General features: G+C 43.1%; 1 protein-coding gene across 1 annotated transcript in view; it reads right to left on the bottom strand.

Moving 5' to 3' along the window:
• Positions 1 to 5: 5 nt before the first annotated feature.
• Positions 6 to 19,541, bottom strand: part of CMTM8 (CKLF like MARVEL transmembrane domain containing 8) — a 39,094-nt gene continuing 19,558 nt past the window's right edge. The window contains exons 2-4 of the mRNA XM_066631289.1: positions 7,537 to 7,710; positions 3,909 to 4,025; positions 6 to 89 (exon numbers count right to left, since the gene is read on the bottom strand). Coding sequence (XP_066487386.1) covers positions 6 to 89; positions 3,909 to 4,025; positions 7,537 to 7,710 — 375 coding nt within the window. The remainder of the gene's footprint in view (positions 90 to 3,908; positions 4,026 to 7,536; positions 7,711 to 19,541) is intronic.

Here is a 19,541-nt window from a genome sequence, read left to right as displayed (position 1 = left end):
AACATTTATTGCAAGGTCCGTGATCTCCAAGATACAAAACTGAAATAGGCATTTCCACCATAGCAGCAAGTGACAACAAAAGCAAAAAACTGTAGAGGAAAGAGGAAAAAAAAATCTATTAGTGAACAGTAGAAGTAATTTATCGTAGTTTTATTTGCATTCAAAGAATCAACGCAATAAAACAAAACTGCAAAATCCTCCTTCACCTCTCATAGGACCTGAAGTACATCAGCCCCACTGCCAAGTTTCAAACTGTTCAACTAGCTATATCAGTAATCTTGCTTCTATGCAGAAAAAGCACAGCCCCATTAACCTAAGTGAAAATAAACAATGGTGTGTGAGTCCTGTTAATCTGATTTGACCCCCTACTAACTGGGGCAAAGAGAAGATGGGGGACTCACTATGATTGGCAGAGAGACTGTTATTTGTACCTATGCACTCTGAGATAGGAAACCAATATTCTCATTCTGCCATATGCAATTCCTGGCCTGCAGAATAAGGTTGGCTCCTCTCCTTGCTTGCTCTTCACCACATCTTTGAGACTTTTTTTGCAAAACCTTTGAACCTTGAATGATGCTTCTTGAACCCATCTGAACTGGTGTGAAGTTCTGTTTTCAGGGTTTGTCTTAGTTTTGGTATTATTTATGTAAAGAATTTACACCCTGCCTTTCTATCCCAACAAAGGGCACTCAAGGCTGCTACATTATCACCATCTGTTTTCTTGTTTGGGTTTTATAAATAAAATAACCATTTGGTGAGTTTTTTTTAAAGTAGTGTATAATTATTCTGAACAATAATAATTGCATTTTGCATTTAATGCTGCATCGGGGTATTCAGATATCTGCAAGCTAGCACCCACAATGCCTAATTCATCACAATGAAACCTTTTATTCCAACTTCCATGAAATAAGGTAATTTTAGCAGGAGTTAGCGCTTTAGAGAAACACACAAAATTTACAAAGGCAGTACATTTTTAAATCTTGAACGCTATTACTCTTCTTGTCCAATGGACAAATTCTCTTTCCATGCTCTGAGGTGTCTGTGACAATCTAAGCATTAACGCTAATTCAGGGAAGTGTGTGTATGATACGCTGGATCAAGTCATTATAAGATTAGCTGTTTACATCTGTCTACAAAAATAGTTAAGTCTAGCTCAACATCATTCAAGAATGAAGTTTCCATGTCTGAAGATGTGAAAAGAAACTGTTTCTATGAGCATTAGCCACAATGAAAACAGGATGCTTATGTAAAACAGTGTTCCCTTCTTACAAACCCATTTTATCTGGTTGGGCTTGACGGAGCGGAGCTGCTGCTGCCACCGGCTGCTGAAGACAGTGCAGAGAGGGAAGAGAGTGACCCCCTTCCCCCTCTCTTTTTAGGGGTTATGCTCTGGTGCGACCAGGGGAATGACCCTTCTCCTCGGAAGGGGAAGGTGGTCTGAGAGAAGTAGGGACACCTCATTTGCCTTATGACCAGTAGGGACAGAGCCTTTGCCTTAAGACCAACTCTACCTCCTGAGGGGAAGGGCCATCCCAGGAGTGAACAATGCCAATGCTTCCTTGCCCAGGGAAACATGCTTTTGTTTAAATATGGGATGTACATCCCAATCCTATTGAACCCCCCCCAACTGAAATAGCTGTGCACAGGATCACATGGTACATCCTCGGGGGGGGGGGGGTGTCCTGGAGATCTCCTCCAGGTAAGGGAACATTTGCTCCTTTGCCCTGGGATAAGCCTCCACTGCCCTGATGGGTCTACTTGGACCTGTAGCAGTGATTCTGCTGGTGAAAGTCCAAATGGACCAAGGTAGGTGGATCAAGGCTAAGGAAGGAGATAGGATATAGGCAGACCTGCCACTGTCAATACCACCCCTTTCCCAGACTCAAATAAACTCCCCTTCCCACTTTTTCAAGTGGGTGCTCCTCTTTTTAGCAGGGGGAGAGTAATTCGCCCTCCTCACCCCAGCAGTGTCTTTTCTAGTGGCTGCCTGCTGGTGTTCTTTTTGCATCTTTTTAGATTGTGAGCCCTTTTGGGACAGGGAGCCATTAGTTATTTGATTTTTCTCTGTAACCGCTTTGTGAACTTTTAGTTGAAAAGCGGTATATAAATACTGTTAATAATAATAATAATAATAATAATTCCCACTCTGATCTCCAGTCCATTCCTCCCACCCCCTGTGCCAACTTACTGGTACCAGGGCTCCTCCAGAGGCTGTTGGTGCATGGCTATTCACCCCTTACAGTGAGAGCCCGGCTGCACAGACTAGTGGGTCACATTCTGCAACCCTATAAAACACATTGCACTGCCAGAATGCATGTTCCAGCAGGACAGTGGCTCAAAAGGATTAGGCCCTTAAGATTCTTGAGGTGCTGAATTCCCCACTCAGTACCAGATTGTCTACTGGTATGGTGCCTACATGGAATCACAGAATACATATCTGGTCTTGGCAGTATTCTAGTTGGCAATCCTTGACTGAAATAATAGAGTTTTTTTGGGCTGGAATGGCAACATCAGATAAGAGAAGTCACCAATATCAGTCACACCAATGTGATAATAGCTTTTAATTACATGTATGCAAGACTCCCCCAGAGCAATGAAGACTCATACATAATATACTTGCTATTTTAATATCATGTGAACACCTCCCATCAAGACATGATGGAATTAAGATTAAAGTATCCATCTTAATTCCAAAGACATGCATATTTAGCATATCAAACATAGGAAGCTACCTTATACTGAGTAAGACTATTCATCCATCTAATCCAATATATGCTGTGGTAGTGGTAAAGAAATGCCCCCTTCCCACACTATTGATAGTAGTAAAAAAGCCTGCGTTGGCTCGGTCATGTCGGGAGAATGGATGATGGCCGGATCCCAAAGGATCTCCTCTATGGAGAACTCGTGCAAGGAAAGTGCCCTACAGGTAGACCACAGCTGCGATACAAGGACATCTGCAAGAGGGATCTGAAGGCCTTAGGAGTGGACCTCAACAAGTGGGAAACCCTGGACTCTGAGCGGCCCGCTTGGAGGCAGGCTGTGCAGCATGGCCTATCCCAGTTTGAAGAGACATTTGGCCAACAGACTGAGGCAAAGAGGCAAAGAAGGAAGGCCCATAGCCAGGGAGACAGACCAGGGACAGACTGCACTTGCTCCCAGTGTGGAAGGGATTGTCACTCCCGAATCGGCCTTTTCAGCCACACTAGATGCTGTTCCAGATCCACCTTTCAGAGCGCTATACCATAGTCTTTCGAGACTGAAGTTTGCCAACATACAAAAAAGCTTCAATTGAAACTAACGTACTTGTGTGTGTAAGTGTAATCCAAATCAAAACTGCAGCAGGGCAAAATGTTAAAGCCCGCTAGCCCAGGGGTGTCAAACATAAGCCCTGGGGGCCGGATGCAGCCCGTGGAAGCTTTTCATCCGGCCCTCAGCTGCTGAGTAGCACTAAGGTGTTACTGCTGAAAGGGCAGCCCACATGAAAATTGGACTCTCCAATATCTTGAAATATGATCAAGATTTGCATATTTTTCTCTTCTGTCATTTGCAGCTAATGTGTTCCTAAGTGAGGAAAAAGTGCTTATTTTTGGTTACAACCTGTTTAATGACATCACTTCCTGCCCTTAGCAGGTATCATGAATGCTATTCGGTCCTCTGTATGAAACAAGTTTGACACCCCTGCTCTAGCCCCTTCCACCATGGTTTCACTCTGCATTTCAGCACCCCCTGCATGCTATTTTTTGAGAAAAGCTAACCTTTAGCTAAAAGCTAAAGGGTCAACTCATGCAACTGATACATGTAGCTTGGCCCTGGGTATGGCTTTTGTTGAAACAAAAGCCAACAATCCCCATGCCCTCCCAGAAACATATCCTAAATGCTACCACTGATCTTAATTAAAAGCAACTTACTGAAGAAGCTGCCCAGCTGTTGTAATTGTGGCTGTTCAGTTCTTTGGTGACTGCACATGCATCTACAATGGCAGCAATGAGGTACAAAAGAAAGGCACTCCCATTGAAACATAGACCCTGTAGGGTAAAGAAAAATAAGATGGTAATTTTTCCATGGACATTTCTTCATGCACACTTCTCACTCGACTGGAAACCATTTGTACAATACAGGTTTTAAGTAAGAGGACTTACTCCTGTGGCTACAGAACCTGCTGTCATTCATACAGCCCCCCTGCTGCTGGAAAAGTTTCTTGTTTTGTTCACAATCAGCTGAAGCTACTGTTGGCAAACCAACTTCGTCTTAAGATTTGGCCCCAGGAACTGCAGCTGCAGTTCACACCCAACCCACAGTAAAGCAACTGATTAATGCTCCATTTCCTGCTCTCTGGGCCACCACTGACAGAGGCTTGATTTTGATTGGTGGGTACCAGAGACTGAGCCTTTTCCAGTGGTGGCACCCAATGATGCCCCCTTCTTAACTATTTTAGAAGATTAAGGCTTTTTTAAAAAATTCACAAGGCATTTGGATCTACTCAGGCTAACAGCGGTCTAAATTTATCTTATTTTTAGAATAAAAATAGGTGGTAGTGTGCAGGGGGCAACTGGGGCAATGCACTCCCCCTCTGTGGGGCTCCAGGTGTTTCCTGGGCTCATTGTGGGGATGGGGGGGTGCGGTTGGACAAGCACAGGGTAGTTGTCACTGCAAGCAGTTAAGCACCACAAATTAGCCCAATCCACTTTTCTTTGCTTCCCAAATGGAGCCATTCCAGCAGCAGGGGGCATGCCTGGATCCCAATTGGCATATACCGCAGACACTCGCCTATAAGTTGACCCCACAGATAAGTCAAGGGCAGGTTTTGAGCCAGCAATCATGGAATTTTCTATGACCCTCGGATAAGTCAGGGTTAAACTTGGGGGGGGGGGGAGGTGTCTGACTATAGTTTTGTCTGATTGTACCTGAGGCCAGATCCTGAAAAATAACCTACCACTAATTGTTACCTAAGAACTGTAGTCTCTAATTTATTAAAAACATAATAAAAGATCATAAGATACATTTTGATGAATACATGAAGTCTGGGCTTTCATATGGAGGAGATGAGGGCTTGTATTATTAATTACAAACATTTTGCTAATATGAAGGGTACAATTTATAGAAATGGGCTGCCAAGGGATATGCAAGTGAAAAAGATTGAACCATGAATCAAATCCACCTTTAAGGTGTCTGGTGTGTTAAGCCAGAAGCTCTACATACAACATACAACCCATAACACATAATTGGGAATGTGCAATTCAATTCACAGCAGACAGATGCAGCTACATATATTTGCAGCCCTTTTTACTCCGAAGTAGACCCACTGCTTTCCATGGGTGTTATTCTTAAGTCATGGTGCATTGAACTGTAACCTGGGAAGGAGGCTCCCATCCTGGTGTTTCAAAAAACAGACCTGCTTTGCAAGCATTTGCAAAGGAGAACCAGGCTGCAGCAGAAGGAAGGAGAATAAAAGGTTAACTTTGGCTGGAATGTCCCAGGAAAATTCCTATAGCAACTTAGGAGGTGCCTGCCTGAGGTTAGAGGAGAAACTAAACTTTTCAGAGCTGAGAAAGGAAACTGTTCAGAGTTGAAAGGCTCTGCCCTCTGACTGACCGGGAGATAAGGGCAGGAGGTCTGGTCTAGAGGGTAGAGCCTCCGTCTGCCTGAAGATAACATCCACAAGGTCGCCAGTTCAAGGCCACCAGCACCGTGCGACCTTGAAGCAGCTGACAAGCTGAAGCCGAGCGATTCCATCTGCTCTGAGCGTGGGAGGATGGAGGCCAGAATGTGAAACCAGATCAGAGTGAAACACCTGGACTGTTGTGGTTCTTGAAAGACAGAACCTTCTTTCAATTGTAAAAATCCCTACGGGGATTTAATCAGCCTGCCTATGTAAACCGCCTTGAATAAAGTCTTGAATAAAGACCAAGAAAGGCAGTATATAAATTCCTGTTATTATTATTATTATTATTTATAAGGTGAAGTGATAATTGGAACTTGATTACTTGGCAAAAATTTCATTACTATATGTGAGTATCTACGGAAGGTAGGGGACAATGTATATGCACAAACAGTATTTTTGCAAGTTAGTTTCCCCATTCATTTTGATGGAGGGGCCAGCTTTCCATGCACACCCATTTGCATGCACCAAGATCTCTGTGATGGAGGTGCCCTACAGATTTTTACAGCTTGGTCAACTTCACCTAACTGACTACGTATTTTCCAGGGCCTACCATCACAATTCTCAAGCAGTCTGTCTGATGTGTATGTCTTCAGTTTTTCTGTCTTATATCAGCTTCAGGATCTCTTTCTGCTCTACTTCGTTTCATTCTGTTAGCCAAAGTCCACCAAATCAGCTTTCAGTGTCCTATGCTTTAGAAAAGTTTCCCAATTCCTGTAAACACTGGGTTGTGAAGCATCACTTTATAGTTTTCTTGTGTCTAACTCAAAAATGGAGAGTCCTTTGTTCACATCTCCTTTTCTTTACAAACTTTCTTTGAGGAACAAAGACCTAAGTGAAGCCAGCTTCTCCAATTGGTTCTTAGAGGCTTGGCATTGCTTGAGCACCAGGGCCGGACTTAGGACCCCCTGCCCGGAGGGGCCCTGCACTAGAGCAGCAAGCAGAGCACCTGCAGCTGGCACCTCGCTCTGTGGCTGATTCCAGCTCCGGCATGGGATCTTCCATGCTGAAGTGTAGTGAAGAAAGTGTGGTGAGTGGAGCATTGCTGCTGGACAGCCCTCCCTCCCGCCTGCCCCCAAGTCAGATTGGCCTAACTCCCAGAAGAAGCTGGCAGTGATGCAGATGCTGGATGCCTCTCAACTACCACTCATTCTGGTGATTGGGGGCCCCCACAAAAATGTTTTGCACTGGGTCCTGCAGCTCCTAAGGCTGGCCGTGATAACCACATCCAATACCAATTGAACCAACCCCCAGAACTATCCCCTCTACCTATCAGGCCAGTTCAGGAGTTTAACAGCCCAGTTAGATCCATGCTAGCAGCAGCATGCTGCAGACCAGCTGTCAGTGCAGGTAAGGTAGCGGTGGGATCAGGCTGGGCCAGGGGTGGCTCCAAATGATCCTATTCCCCCATCCCCAGGCTCAAGAGATTGATGCCAGCAAAATAGCTGGTGTAGATATGAGTAGACCCATTGGGGACCTTGGAGTAACACAGGAGGCATGAAAAAGTATTTATTGGCCTGGTCTCCAGCTGGCCCACAGCATGCAGCAGATGCTGCAAGGGCAGCAGTGCACACTGTGAGCTAGGGAAGGGTAGGACTGGAGCATAATAGAGATTTTACAGATAAAACTAGCTGTTGTTTCTCATAAGTCTTGCTTGGAAATGTATGCAACACTAAGAGCAGAGGTCATACTGGTGACAAAAATTTCTACTGCTCGGGAAAACTAGTGATGGGGAAGGGGGAGGACCATGCCTGACCCCAGGCTTTCATTGATGGGAATGAGGAAGCTTTTTTGAACAGGGGCAGTTCTGTAAGCACATGAAATACAGGACAAAATCACATACACACTCAAGAATGGAGAAAAGCTGGTATACTCACAACTGTGGTCCATGGAACTTGGGAAATCCTTGTATATGTCATCGTCATGTAGATAATTAAAAAGAAGAGTGTAAGAACCCAGTAAAATACAGCCACAAACATCACCCAGCCAAAGACAGGATATAGGAAATATTCTGTTCCAGCAATCAACGTCCATACCAGCAATCCAAACACCTGCAAGCAAAAAAAAAAAAAAAAGAGGAAAGGAAAGAAGATATTGTTATGCAGACTGAAGGTAGCACAGAAACAAGCACAAAGAAGAAGTCTACTACTATAATGTGAATTATCTTCATGTTTGTTTTTAAATAAGAAATCTGATTCTAAATATCTATGCTATTGCACTGGCCTGCAGTACACCACAAGATCTGTGCACATACTGGAGCATGGATACTGTGGAGATGCAGCCAACAATGGTAGTCATTTAAGAGATCCCTAATGAAGATGTGATAGGGCTGGGGGTTGGGGGAGAGAAGAGTCAGTGGGAAGTATGTGCAAATGTTACAGCTACAACTGGTGAGGATATCTTGCCTCATGGAGGCAGTGTTAAGTAGAAGCCCTTCCAAATGCTGCATGCCGAAGACGGTAGCAATTTAAAGTGCTAAGGGAGAGGACAGCGATTACACAGTGCCATTGCAGGGGGCAGAGGGAAGGAAGAAATTTAATGCATGGGCTCATCGGAACAGAAAGATTGGCAGTGACTTCTCCATGATCCCACTTCTTTTTAGGAGATACAGCTTAGTGGTACAGCACCTGCTTTGTATGCACAAGGTCTCAGGTTCAGTCCCTGGTATTTCCAGGCAGGGCTGGAACAAATTGCTATCTAAAGCCCTGAAGATCTGCAACATAGACAATACTGAGATAGACCAATGGTTTGACTTGATATTAAATAGCTGAGTGTTCTTGTTTATTTGGATCTCTCAGGTAATCAGCTCAGATGGATGGGTGGGCCTTGAGAGAGCCATTCTGCCACATGAAGGCTATGTGACATGTAACTATAACACAACATGTGTTCCCAGACCTAATCCCTAGAATATCATCCTGTTTTATAAAACTGGGTTACCAAAACAGAAAATCCATTCATACTTCCCTTTCACTCAAAATTTATACCACAAAAAGTATTAAACTTTGTTGAAGCATTAAGATACAACTCTTAAAGTCAATCAGAACTAGCTCTGACTTCACTGGAATCAGGATATAACCCCATCTAAAAGGTGAATCAAGTGATATTTCAATGAGAACAGGTTGTGCGTTAATGCCAGTCCAAGAAATTTGGTTTTAATGTGTTTTTTATGATGGGCATGATATGAGATGTGAGATATTACTAAATAAGAGGGAAGAATAACTTTGGAACTTGGGGTCTGAAAGAGTTAAAGAAGTGGGTAATTCAACAGAATGCTGAAAATAGAGCTAGGCAAAAAAGATACACCAGATAAACAGCTCTTTAGCAGGGGGGAGGAAAGTCTTTAGAGTCTAGAGTTTAGTTCCATGAGATCAGGGGACACTCTGTGGTCAAACATGAGACTCTGTGGTCAAACATGAGTGGTACAGTTGTTCACTCATTCCCATAATGAGAGAACAAGGGAGGCAAACTCCCTCTCTGGTACAATCCTGGATAAAATTAAAGTCTGACTAGCTTTCCTCTGAACCACTACACTTAGCTTAGTTTCAACCACAGGCCTACAAAACTATTTACATACACCTTCAAAATACTGCAAGATGAAGAATGCAACCGTTTTAACCAAAATGTTATTAACTATATTACCAGAATATCATTTACCAGAGTGCTTTGAAATGTTCTGAACATTTTTCAGAGCACATTCCACATTTTAAATATCCAAATCAACATTTTAGATTATCTAAATTTCAACCAAATGCTAACCTATGCAAAATGTGGATTCCAAAACCCAGAGTGTATACAGTATATTTTATCTTTTCTTAGTTCCATGCAATTCTAAAGAAAAAGAACCAGGAAGAATCATTTTCTGACACACATATCCAAATATAATCTTCATTTGTTATGCGAATAAAACCAACCATTTATACAAATATGGCAGTGCCCATACCACTGGTGTTGCACCAGCCTTCACTAGAAGCTCCCTCCAGTAATGGAAGGAGCTTATGGCACACTGCTGTTCCAAAGGTCTGGCTAGCACCCAGTGTTTTACATAACTGCAAGCACACATGACAAATTTCTATGTGCATAATTTGATTAATAAGAGTAGACATATTCATCATATTCATCATTCATTCCCCTGGGGGCTGGGGATAAGAAGAAGCCCTCAGTTTGGCTGTACTTGTCGTAAAAGGCAACTAAACAGCCACCGGGTAGATGGGACTCGTTAACCTGGGAAGGCAGCTCATCTGAGAGAAGGAAAACTCTGATCCCAAACTCCACTGCCTTGTGGCTACATCCAGTTGTGGAAAAGGCTTCAGGAGTCAACCTCGAGGCAAAATCCGGAGCCAGAGTCCCTGAAGCAGTTCATGGCTGAACACAGTCACATTCTGGCAACTCCTGCAACGCTGCTGGAACCAACCGTATTGGCTTCTGCCTTTCCATTGGACCATTCCAGCCACGTGGAGAGGGGGGATTTGCTGCATGGGTAACAGTCTATCCTCCATATCTACTTTACCCAGGCTTCACACACTGGAGAGGACTCTCTGTTCCAGAACCACTATTCAGAGCGTGATACCATAGTCTTCCAAAACTGAAGGATGCCAACCATTCATCATTATTTTCATGAGATATCAAGTTGCCAACTATAACTTCAACAATAAGCAAAATACAAATTTGGCTCTTGCCACTGGAGGTCACCCTTGTTCCACAGAAAAAATTTCAGCAGCACTCTTAACAAGGCAGTTTTTAAAACAGCATTTGGTGAAATCAGGCAGTAGTTTTAGGCCTGGTCAAGCCTACAGCTCTGAGAAATACAAGCGACAGCAATTTGTCTAATACTTCACACATTCCAAGTTGATCACATCTAATCAGACTTACAGTAAATGCTTTTCATAACCTCCAATTCACCTGTAATAATGGCAGTTCTAACAATCAAGTCAGGTTTCAGCGTCTATGCATTAAATGTATGTATGGGCTCAGCTACCTAGAGTTCTGTCATTGCATATGGTAGCTTTGTTTCTATTCGTTCAATGAAGATGCAACACTGGCACTTCAGGGGCTTCTCTTGCACAAATTCTCCTCTTCCCTCCTTTATTTGCCTGAACAATGATTTAAGCAGTGCAGGAAAAGCTGAAGCCCTTGTGCATCATTTTAAAAAATGCTTTCTGTAAACATCAGTTACATTAATCAAATTTACTCCTAAATTTCTTCCTTGTTTGGTATGGAAAACTGGTCAAACACAGAACTAGTTTTTTGTTGACTGTCAACAAGTGTTAACCTTTAATACTGAAATTCTTAAAGTGTGTGTTGTGATGCCCTGGGGATCATGAGGCACTCACTGGGGTGTCATGGGGTGCCCACTGCCTGGCAGCAAGACCCTGAAAGCTGCAGCAGGGGGCTTGGCACAGCGGCATAACTGCTGCATGTGGTTTTCATGTGCTTAGGAAGGCCCTCCTGCCCACCACGGTGCCTCTTACTGTTTGCAGGGTCATGGTCAACCAATGAATTTGGACATAACCGGCAGATGTCATTGCATGGCATGTTTTGCGTCACTGTTACTTTGAGGTTTTGGGTGGAAGCGGTGCAGCATGAAGGGCATTGCAATCCAAGTAAATTTGGGAAGCATTACTTTAGCAATATTAAAATCCACTATTTTTACCAAGTTGCATACTGTGGGCTATTATGACTTTGATGCAATTTCATTTCATTTTCCAAGCACCCTCTGTTGAGATTTAGCTGCAAAACACAATTTTTTCTAAGAAAGGTGCTCAATTGATGCTTTTCTATAAGCCCAATGCCTAATCCCCCTGTGCAGATGTAGCCATGCCAGTGGGGTGTGTGTTGCACCCTACAGGCAAGTTTTAGGTCCCAGAAGCCTCCCTGAAGTTAACAGAATGCTTGCTCCCTTGTCCTGGAGCAAGCCTCCACTTCCCAATGGGCCTACTTGGACCTGCACTAGCTACTTGGCACAAATCTGAGCAGATCCAGGTAGGTGCATACAGGCCAGAAAAGGGTTAGGCTATAGATAGTGCTACTGCTGCAGATACTACCCCTTTCCAGCCTCAACACACACCCCTCCCTACCCTTGTCTATATCCTGTCCTCACCCACCAATTTACTGACAATAAGGCTCTTGCATTGGCTGCTGTTGTGAGGCCACCCATCACTTGTGATGGCAACCACTATACTCTATGGTGCACTGCCTTTTCATATGGCCATCCAACAAGCCAATAGGATTGGGCCACAAGCCTCTTTGTGTGTTCTGAGGCACATTCCATTTATTTTCTTTGTATGTTTGAGATAATGGATTGAGGAGTGTTTGACATTCTGAGACGGTTCAGGGAAATCAAACACTGTATTTTATCAAGCCTGACAAACTCCAAAATAATATTACACATTTCTTGATTAGCATTTAAAAAGGTCAGTTCAGCTCTTGACTGATAATGAATCTATATCTGCAGATAGGTAAGTAATGCAGCAAACAGATTTAAATGTCTCTTCCAGAATGATTAAATACTCACAGACCCAGCCAGCAACAAAATATATGAGGCCATACCGTTGACATCTAGGACACACAACAGAACAATCTATGCATTATTAGCTAGTTTTCTCATGCAGTGTGGCATGCTGAGAAGTTGACTAACCACAAGTTATGTAAGACTGTCTCATAATATCCCGATTGTCCTTTTTGTTAAAAGCATTTTTTCCTTCAGTACTTAGAATCCACATGCTTTCTTGTCTTTGTAATCATACCTACCAATTTCCTAGCAAAGAAGTCACACACACATCTAGAAAGCACTAGGAATCCATAAAGCCACAACCATCTGAGCCACAGAATGGAGATGGCAAGTAATACACCAGCTGGTAGCTCTCACAGAAGCCTGGGAATCTAAACTGGGGTGGCCAGGTGCAAAGAAGGACAGAGCTCCTGTATCTTTAATAAGTGTAAATGGATAATTTGGTAGGTACAATTTATTTATCCTCTGCAGCACTGGATGGCTCCTTCAGCTATTAAAGATGGAAGAATTCTGTCCTCTATATTTTACCTGGTCAACCCAACCTGAATGTCAATGAACTTTAAAGTGCATGGTTTTGCTGGTTATGTAATTACATAGGCCAACACACATTTTGCTTCCTTAAACGTTACACCAGTTCCTGGGTATATCTGGGGTGCCGATTCCAAAACTGGCACCCATTTTTCCCTATCATGTCTATTTTTGAAAACACAGCATAACCTCTTTAGTGAATGTTTCAAGCAGCTTTCTCATGAGGAAGCCTACACCATGGTTTCCTCATGAGGAAGCTGCTTGAACCATTCAGTAATAAGGCTATACTATATCTCCAAAACTAGATGTGATAGGGCAAAAACGGATGCCAGTTTTTGAACTGGCACCCCAAATTCATATCAAACCGCCATAAAGTTTGGGAAAAACTTTTCTGACCCTCAGTTTTGTAGGCCTGTGTTATCAGTGCTTAGACCCTGCGAGTGGATTCAGAGAGAATAACAGTCAGAATTCTACTACTCAATACAGAACTACTAAACTCAGCCTACCTGTCACTATCTTTCCCACTGCTCCAAGACACTCCTTCTATTCCTCTCTCCCACAATGTTCCTAAGCATTCTGACTCTTTTCACACACACACACAAAATCAACATTCTAGAAACAGGCAAAAATATTATGCAACAAAAACAAAAAGTAGCAGGTGAATGCAAATTATCTTATCCCAACGGAAGAATTCAAAATCTGGGTTTTAATGTGTGCTTTTATACTTACTATAAAAATCAACATATACCAGGGCTGCAAACTTATGCACACTTACCTAGGCATTCGTCTCAATGAATATAGTGGGACCTGCTTCCAAATAAACATGTACAGGATCATGCTGCAGGAGATTTTAAAAAACTTTTTTCTTTTTAGTAAAGGGCATCACAAAGCAGGTAATATTCAGTCTTATGGAACAAGGTTGCAGAAAAGATATTGAAAAGTACTACTGTAGCCAACAGCATAGCTAGAGGGGGGCAAAATGGTAAGTACTTCAGACACTGAAACATGCCGTGAAAGCAGCCACTCTCCTTTGTAATCCCGAGCCATTCTGGGCACCAATGGCAATGTGCAGGTGCTCTCCAGACCAAACCGTGCCTCCTGCATGTTGCTGATGCTGCCTGGAATGCTCAAATGGAGATTGTGAGAGGCCACATACATGACATGTTGTGGTACCTGCAGTACTCCCCCCCCCCGTTATGCTACTGATTGTAGGGTAGGCTTCCAGGTAAAAAGTGGAATGTGAAATGTAGCACATCAGACACATGGCTTCTAATGCCGGCAAATGAAATAGTGCAATACAGTATTTATGCGGAGAAGAATTTTCCCTTAGGATCACCCTACTTCAAGAAAACTAACTGTGCACATGAAGGTCACTCAGAGTGCGGAAGTTAGAGTACACCTTTGTAAACATAGCTAGGAAACTAGCATAGTTGAGGAAAGTTAAAAAAAAAAACACCTTAGGGCATTATCAAAGATCAGCCAAGTCAGGTGGTGGCTGATTGCCCTGTGGGCCCACCAGGCCAAACTTGAAAGTCCCCCAGTACTCATCTTTATGTGGGGTAGTGGTGGAATAATGAGCACCATTTAACACGCCTACTGCCTTCTCCTGCCCTCCAAACTACAAGCGTGTTTTCTAGAAAAACAATTCACAGGTAGCTGCAGAGAATGGGAGGACATGACGAGGGGGAATGGAAGAGAACTAAAAAGTGACCATCTGCCTTCCCTTTCACCATTCTTAGTCAAGTATGGCAAAAGGAATGACGGCAACAAATTCTTCAGAGAACATGCCCACGGCAGTGCTTGGTTGAGGGGAAGTGTACCATGTACTGGGGGGGGAGCAGCACAGGACTTTGCCACCGTGCCCCTTGCTACCTGATGCTAAGCTGACTTAGTACACTTGTATTTTTTAAAATTTTCTGCTATTTTTCTTCTCATTCATGCACATTCTTTGCAATTAGAAACAAAAGGCTAGGGTATGCTTTAAGAGAGGGCTGTAACAATACATCCCATGTTTTTGACATGGAAAGCAGAGGGTCATTTTTTCCCCCAAACACTTTAAAAAGAGAAAATATGAGATGATAGAAACAGACAGGTTGATTCTAAAAGGTTCCTCCCCGCCCCCATTAACCATGTATGCACTAAACTCTTTCCTCAACTGAATAGTGGGTGTTTTATATTTTATCTATTACTGTGCACCTAATAGTAGTTAATGTTTTACTTTTCATGTGGGAACCTGTTATATGCCCCAAGTCATGTTGAACATGAAAGAGAACATCAATTAAAATATGCTGCAGGTGGAAAAGTATTCTATACCACTACTAAAATGCTCAGGGCATATCTGTAAACTCGAAGTGGCAACTGAATAGTATTTGTACTCATAGTGGCAAAAACTAGTTTTTGTAGAGCAAAGGAGCATCCAGCATGGGTTAGATCAGCAGTTCCCAGACTGTGGGTCCATGGCCAATTTTTGGTAAGGTGTGAAACTTGACAAGGCAGAGTAGGTTAAACAACCTACTACTTGGGGGGAGCACTGATGCCCAACCACCACTATAGCCACAGAGGCTTGAGGGGCTGGTAAAGTGAAACATTTTTTTTTTAAGTGGGTTCTGATGCTAAAAAGTTTGGGAACCACTGGGTTGGATGAAGAAACATGGATTGCATTTGGAGAAAGCCAGTCACGACTACCGCAGATACTCGCCTACAGGTCAACCCCACAGGTAAGTTGAGGACAAGTTTTGAGCCAAAAATCATGGAATTTTCTATGACCCTCAGATACGTCGGGGGTTAAACTTAGGGGGGTGTCTGACTATAGTTTTGTCTGATTTTATCTGAGGCCAGATCCTGAAAAATAGCCTACCACTAATTGTTACCTAAGAACTGTAGTCTATAGTTTATTAAAAACATAGTAAAAGATCATAAGATACATTTTTATTCTTTTTAAATTCTGATTTTCACCACCTTTTTGTAAACACTATCAGAGTAAGTGCACTGTAAACAACATACCAGTAGAACAGTGGTTCCCAACCTGGCAGTCATGTACTCCAGGGACACTCAACAGGACCTTTAGGGGTGCTTGAAAAAGAATGGAATAATGGCAGAAAAAGGCAGGTTGTGCTCCAGAATGCCTTGCAAGGACCAGCAAGGCAGCAAGGGAGGTAGCTAGTTGGCTGTGAAAGCCCCACCAATAGCTAGTTTTTGGTCATCAATTCATGTATGAACCAGTGATTGAAAACCAGCACAGTAAAAAAGCTGAAACATAATATGGAAAGTGATCAACCACCCAGAATTTCTCAGCACACTTCTGGTGCAAAACAGTGCAAAGGCAGAGTCTTCTGTTCTTCAAACAGATAAAAAGAGAAAACACTGTGATAAATACATGAAGTCTGGGCTTTCATAGTCTGGGAGGAGATGAGGGCTTGTATTATTACAAACATTTTGCTAATATGAAGGGTACAATTTATGGAAATAGGCTGCCAAGCGATATGCAAGTGAAAGAGGTTGGGAACCACTGCAGGAGAACCAGGAATCAAATCTACCTTTAAGGTGTCAGGTGTGTTAAGCCAGAAGCTCTGCATATAACATACAACCCATAACACATAACTGAGAACGTGCAATTCAATTCATAGCAGAGATGCAGCTGCATATATTCGCAACCCTTTTTACTCAGAAGTAGACCCTCTGCTTTCCATGGGTGTTATTCTTAAGTAACAGTGCACTGAATTGTAGCCTGAATTGAATTTCTGATGGAGAGGAGGCTCCCGTCCTGGTGTTGAAAAAAAGACTTCTGCCAAATGCATTTGCAAAAAGGAACCAGGTTGCAGCAGCAAAAGGGAACAGAGGAGAATAAAAGGTTAACCTTGGCTGGAATTTCCCAGGAAAGTTACTATACAACAGCCATTTTCAACCTTTTTTAGCTCACAGCACACTGTCAAGGCACTAAAATTGTCAAGGCACACTCCCAGTTTTTTACTTACATTTAATTACCACATTACAATTAATTTTTAATGAATATAATTAATACAATTAAATCATTATGTGACAAAGGGCACAATCCTAACCAGGTCTACTCAGAAGTAAGTCCTATTTTGTTCAATGGGGCTTACTCTCAGGAAAGTGTGGTCAGGATTGCAGCCAAAGACATGGGGGGGATGTACCTGTGGGACTTACTTCTGAGTAGACATGCCTAGGATTGGGCTTTTGGTTGCACTCTTTTTTCTCAAATACAGGAGCAGGCAACTGGCACTTCTCTTCTCCTCACACCACCCCCTCCCACAGGCACATTTCCCCTATCTCATAATTGCAATTAGCACCTCTCCCACTGTCCCTCCCCTCACTGATCCACACCTTCCAAAGGTCCAGAATCATTTGCCTCACATTCTCCCCCCCCCCATTGCCTGCCCCTGTATTTCAGAAAAAGTCCAATGTCTACTCAGAAGTAAATCCATTATAGTCAATGGGGCTTACTCCCAGGAAAGTGGGGCTAGGAGAGGAACTTGAGAGCCCAGCCCAGTTCAGGCATGTCTACTCAGAAGTAGGTCCCATTATAGTCAATGGGACTTACTCCCAGGAAAGTGTGGATAGGATTGTGGCCTAACGCCCCTCCTCTGAAAGGCAAAGGTGAGGCAGGGAGGGTCAATTTGGGGAGCTGCAGGCAACTGTGGCAAGGAAAAGGGACTTCAGCCAGCCCATTCTTAGGCTGGCAGCCTCAGCAGACTTGCTGGCTACCTGCTTGCCTGCCCCTAGCTTCCTCCTTCTCACTCTGCCGAGACCTCCTCCAGGCTTTTTTGGTTGCCCAGTCAGCAGACAGGGCAGACAAGATACCCAATCCTATGTGTGTCTACTCAGAAGTAAGCCCCATAATAGTCAACAGGGCTTACTCCCAGATAAAGGAGGATCGGGTTGCAGCCTCACCTCTGCCATGAACTCACCAGATGACTTTAGGCTGGTGCTTCCCAAACTTTTTAGCACCAGGACCTACATAGCTTTACTAGACAAAAAAGATTGAGAAAGAAATTTTATGTATTAATAAGCAGGGTCCTGTGCTCCCAAAGCTGCTAGAGACCTTACATACAGCATGGGAGTGTAGTCATTTGGCTAGACTCTCCCTAGAAATGGGAGTTCAAAGACAATTCCCACAAATCTTGGTCCAGGGTAACCAGAATAACAATAACAATATTTATAGGCTGACCTGGAGAGCAAGATGTGCAGTTAGGGGCTTTCAGGTCAGACCAAAGGCTGAAACTGGGTTCACACTTGATGTACGGCAGGCAATTACTAGAGAAAAATCAGAAAATGTGACAATTTGGGAGTATGAAGATTACCTCACACCACAAATTAGCATTCCAGCCACAACAGTGGTCTCTCCATCCAGACTGCCCACTGCTGCCATTTTTTTTCTGCAAACTGGGCAAAGGTGGTTCCAAGTTTTTAAAAATATTTCAGAAACGTTTCATGACCCACCAAAAATTAGCTCCTCACGCACTGGTGGGTTCTAACCTACAGTTTGGGTAACACTGCTCTAGGGTCCAATCCTATCCAAATTCCCCTCCCTGCTTTCTCCAGTGGGTTCAGCTCTTCTGAACACAACTCTGTCCTGCTTTCCCAAAAGGCTAGGCCAGACTGGGGAGGTCCAGGCAGCCCCTCCCCCTCAGGAAGTTCAAAAATCTCTGGCCTGCCTACCTGAGAGGGAGGAGCTACCCACTTGGAGGACTAAGATGGACATGGAGATCCCACTGGAGAATTTTCCCTTCCCTTGAGGAGACCTTTGTGACTGCCTTCTCACCACAAGATGCAGCACACTCCGCACTGGCATAGCTGCACCAGCACTGGAAAATTGGATTGGATCCTTAGGCAATCTATTCCACCTTAGTCTTCCCATCTGCAATATGGGGATGATACTATTTCTCTTACAAAGATGCTCCAAGGATCCAATCACAATGTATATGCTTTCTGAGTGTGCCATGTGCTTCCCAACACAAATGTTAAGCAGTATCATTAATCATGTGGCTTATGAGGAATACCTGAAAAATGTAAGAGCTGAATACAGATCAATGTCTTCCTGTGCCAGCTACAACTCAAATGCATACCCATCTTCTCCAAAAGCAAATAATTTCAGTTAGTTGTCTCCAAATTCAGACTCTCAGTAACTGGGGCTTTAAAAAAAAAATCCATTTCAGTCAGTAGACTTGGACATTGTCTCTGCATCATTTACCATAAAGCTAGAGAAAGAGTTTATGGGAGATGCTGGTTTCACCTGGAATGTATTATGCTGGAAAATGTCAAGAAAGATAGTTGCACAGCTATCTTTTGTATGATTCATTTATATTCTACCCTTCTTCCAAGGAACTCTGAACAGCACACATGGTTCTCCCTTCACAATAACACTGTGAAGTAGAATGAAGATTATGACCTAGTGAGCTTCCTAACTTAAGTGAAGATTTGAACCTGGGTCTCCTTTATTGTAGTCCAAATATTACATCATACTGGCTCTCCTTTTCACATAGTGTCTGAAAGTACTGTAGAAGCCTAAATGCAGAAAGCCCAGTCCTTTGATAAAAATCGTGAATGGTCCCACAGAATTGGATTGCAACAGACAGATTCCTCCCCCCATTGCCTTTTTTAGTGAGAAAATATTTTGACTTGGGTTCTTAAGTTCCTTTGATTGCACATTTCTTGTCTAACGTGTTTGTAAAGCTTTTCCTATGTTTAAAAAAAGATTCACAAAACAATACTGGTGCCAGCTATATATAGGTGGTGTAACAGGAAAGCAGAGATTTTAAAAAAGCAACAAAGACCAACATTATTAATGAAGCAGATGCATACAGCATTGTTCCTTTGCAGCAGACA

This window comes from Tiliqua scincoides, chromosome 5 (genome assembly GCF_035046505.1).
Source record: "Tiliqua scincoides isolate rTilSci1 chromosome 5, rTilSci1.hap2, whole genome shotgun sequence".
Taxonomy (NCBI): Eukaryota; Metazoa; Chordata; class Lepidosauria; order Squamata; family Scincidae; genus Tiliqua; species Tiliqua scincoides.
This window is presented reverse-complemented; position numbering and strand designations above follow the sequence as displayed.